The sequence below is a fragment of the Myzus persicae genome, unplaced genomic scaffold, assembly GCF_001856785.1.
Source record: "Myzus persicae strain clone G006 unplaced genomic scaffold, MPER_G0061.0, whole genome shotgun sequence".
NCBI classification, from domain to species: domain Eukaryota; kingdom Metazoa; phylum Arthropoda; class Insecta; order Hemiptera; family Aphididae; genus Myzus; species Myzus persicae.
The window spans coordinates 1-3,640 of NW_019102529.1; the positions used below are offsets into that span (position 1 = coordinate 1).

Consider the following 3,640-nt stretch of genomic DNA (forward strand, 5'->3'; position numbering starts at 1 on the left):
TTGTTATAGGTATTTTAATATAGTGATAATTTTATCGAATTGTCGTGATGAGCGGAAACGAAAGTGACAGGTGTTCGACGCCAGAAAAAACTAAACGGAAACGAGGAGAAAGTTCCAAGACCTATTCTCACAAAAAACAAAACTTTAGACAAGAATGGTTAACAAATAAAGATTTTAGCAATTGGTTGTTGCCAGTCAATAATAATAAGTTATTAGCTAAGTGTAAGTTATGTATTACAGAAATGACTGCTGAATTGAGTGTACTTAAAAAACATGCTCAAACAAAAAAACACAAAAGTTCGATGAGTTCCATTGGTAGTAGACAAAATTCGATAAGTACATTTTTAAATAACACAGATCAATTTAAGTTAGTAGATCAAACTAAAAGAGCTGAAGTAGTACTTTGTAGTTTTATAAGTGAACATAATTTACCATTCAATATTAGCGATCATTTGGTAAAAACATGTAAGGCAGCATTCCCGGACTCAAAAATTTGTTCGAATGTATCATTGGCTCGTACAAAATCAACAGCTCTTGTATCTAATGTTATTGGACATTATTCTCTTGAAGAACTTATTAATGTTTTGCAAAACACAATGTTCAGTGTGATAATTGATGAAAGCACTGATGTTGGCTGTGTGAAAACAATGTGCATATGTGTAAAGTATTTCGACAATACATCCAATTTTTTCGAAACAAGATTTTTCAAGCTCGTCCAGTTGTTTGAGGATGTACAAAGTGCAGACAAAGGAGCTACTGGTCAAAAAATATTTGATGAAGTTCTTAAAGCTTTCACAGATTCTAAAATTCCGTTGGATAATTTAATCGGTAACTGAGTTGAAATTTTATTTAGAAACAACTTATTATTTGTTAATTTATTAAATTATATTGTTATCACCTATTTATTTTATTTTTTGTAGGATTTGCTTCAGATGGTTGCAACACTATGTTTGGTGCATCAAATTCTGTAACATCTAGACTAAATGAATTTTTGCCAGGTAATACATTAATTTATACTGTAATATGATGTAGATTTTAATATTCAAAAATTGTTTTGATTGTGCAGGGATTTATATTCAAAAATGTATTTGCCACTCGCTCCATTTATGCGCCAGCGCTGCATGCAAAGCTTTACCACGTACTTGTGAAGACCTTGCCAGGGATATTTATAATTATTTCAAATCAAGTTGTAAAAGAGTAAGTCAATTTAAGCAATTTCAAGACTTTTGCAATATATCACCTCACAAAATTTTAAGACCAGCACAGACCCGATGGCTTTCATTGAGTATGGTAGTAAATAGAATAGTTAAGCAATGGCCTGCACTAAAATTATTTTTTTCATCTCATTGGCTTGAAGATAAACTCAAAGCTTCAGAAAACATTTTTCATGCTTTACATGATCCTTCTGTATTAATTTATTTTAAATTCCTACAATGGATCCTTCCAAAATTTGTAAACCTCAATAAACTATTTCAGAGTGACAAACCAGTTATATGGTTGGTTTTTAGTAAAATGTCTGTAACTTATACTGATATTCTTTATTCGTATATGAGACGGTGTAACAATCCTTTATCAGTCGATCCAAACAATTCATCATACTTTCTACCATTAAACCAAATGTATTTAGGAATTGACGTTATGAATATGTTACAAACACCCGAAGTTGCAAAGAACCATGTTATGGTGCAAGATGTCTTAGAGCACTGCAAGAGATTTCTAATTATTAGTATTAAGGAAATAAGAGCCCGATTCAATTTCAATGACCCAGTATTAATGCAATTGGAAAATATTACACCTGCAAAAGTCCTAAGTGATAAACGACCTGCTTCTCTAATTAGTTTTATTCAGTTATTCCCAAGAATAAAACAAAATCACCAAAATATTGATACCAGCTGGAGAATGTTCAGTGTTATAGAGTTTGATCCCGAATTACATGCATTTCTTTTAAATTTAAATGTTGAAGACTTTTGGATTAAACTTAAGGTATTTGAAAAAGATGGTGAATATCCATTTAAAGATGTTTCAAATTTTTTATTAACTGTTCTGTCTTTGCCTCAATCGAATGTGTCGTGTGAACGCATGTTTTCTAAAATAAATTTAATTAAAACCAAACAAAGAAACTGCTTAAACACCAAAACTTTAAATGGCATTTTAAGTGCCAAAGAATACACCAAAAAAACTGAATGCCATAAAATAGAAATAACAAAAACTATGCTAGGCATGATAAATTCTACTATGTACAACCACATAAACAATGATACTGAAAATAGTATTGAATTTGTTGATGATTGAGAAATATATATTTAATAAACATGTTTAAAATTGTTATATTCAATTTGTTGAAGAAAGTTATTTATTTTTTAATTTTGTTAAACCTAACGTTTCTTTTTTATTATGTTTTTACCTACTCGGCTAAATTAAGTAAGTTCATGTGTATTATATTTAAAATTGTTATATTCAATTTGTTGAAGAAAGTTATTTATTTTTTACTTTTGTTAAACCTCACGTTTCTTTTTTATTATTATGTTTTTACCTAAACAACTACATATAAATCCATGTAAATTTCAGTGTGTTACATTTATATTGTATTAATTTGGTGTTTTAAATGTTTATAATTATACCTAATATAATACCTATAACAATATTATTATTATTATTATATAATATATGGTAATATATTACCATATAATACCTATATCTATACTCAGTGATTGATTATTGAGACAATATCTTTTTTGAAATTATTCTATTTTGATTAATAAAATAAATCCGTGTATATTTACTTGTTAATTTAAACCACGAACAAAAATTATTTTACTAAAATATTGTCATATTGCAGTAGCCAGTAGTTATACAATATCAACTGATTACAGAAAATATATACCCATAGATCTCCCGGAGTTATGATAAGGAATGTGATAATCAAAAAATTTAAAAGTATACTAACTTGTCCTCATATCTATCTCAGTGTAATTGTCACATCTACAATCTCGTAATGCATCACTATAGTTTTTAAAAGTGTATAGATTATTCTTATTATCATATTTATTATTACACAAACTGTGCAGTTTACACATATTTTTATATATGCTAATTCTGCATTTGGAATAGGCAATATGTAACGTTTATATTAAGTTTTTTTTTTGGTACGATCTTTTGGGTAAAAGTACGATTTTTTAGAATTTTTCCCCCATTTTTAGGATTATCAAGTTTGGCAGCACTGCTATCCGCGCTTGTCGTTTTCATTACACCAGTTAACAATCCACGTTTACGTTAGTTTATCGTTTATTCTACATGATCAGTGCATTAAAACTTATTTAAACGTTTTTAAAAACTTAACAATGGAAAGTAAAATGTTATTCAACATTCAATAACAAAAATTGTTTTCGCTGCGACAGAGCTTACGATAGAATGCAGTTTTCTGCCGCAACTTGCGCAGATGATAGACAGAAATGAACTGGGTGACCAATAATAACAACAAATGATTATAAGATCAATTAAATATAAATTATAAATAATATGTATATTAATGTGACACTGTCACAAAGTGCTACAAACAAACTTACAAATATAATATGAAAGTAACACGGGGCCCCAAAATCAATATAATAAATAGCACCTAAATAACTATAATAATAAA

General features: G+C 28.5%; 1 protein-coding gene across 1 annotated transcript; it reads left to right on the top strand.

Moving 5' to 3' along the window:
- The first annotated feature begins 47 nt into the window (after window positions 1-47).
- LOC111032452 lies at window positions 48-2,292 on the top strand. The gene is made up of 3 exons (XM_022312790.1): window positions 48-828; window positions 921-998; window positions 1,067-2,292. Exons 1-3 carry the CDS (start codon window positions 48-50, stop codon window positions 2,290-2,292), a joined length of 2,085 nt encoding a protein of 694 aa, XP_022168482.1.
- Window positions 2,293-3,640: the final 1,348 nt, after the last annotated feature.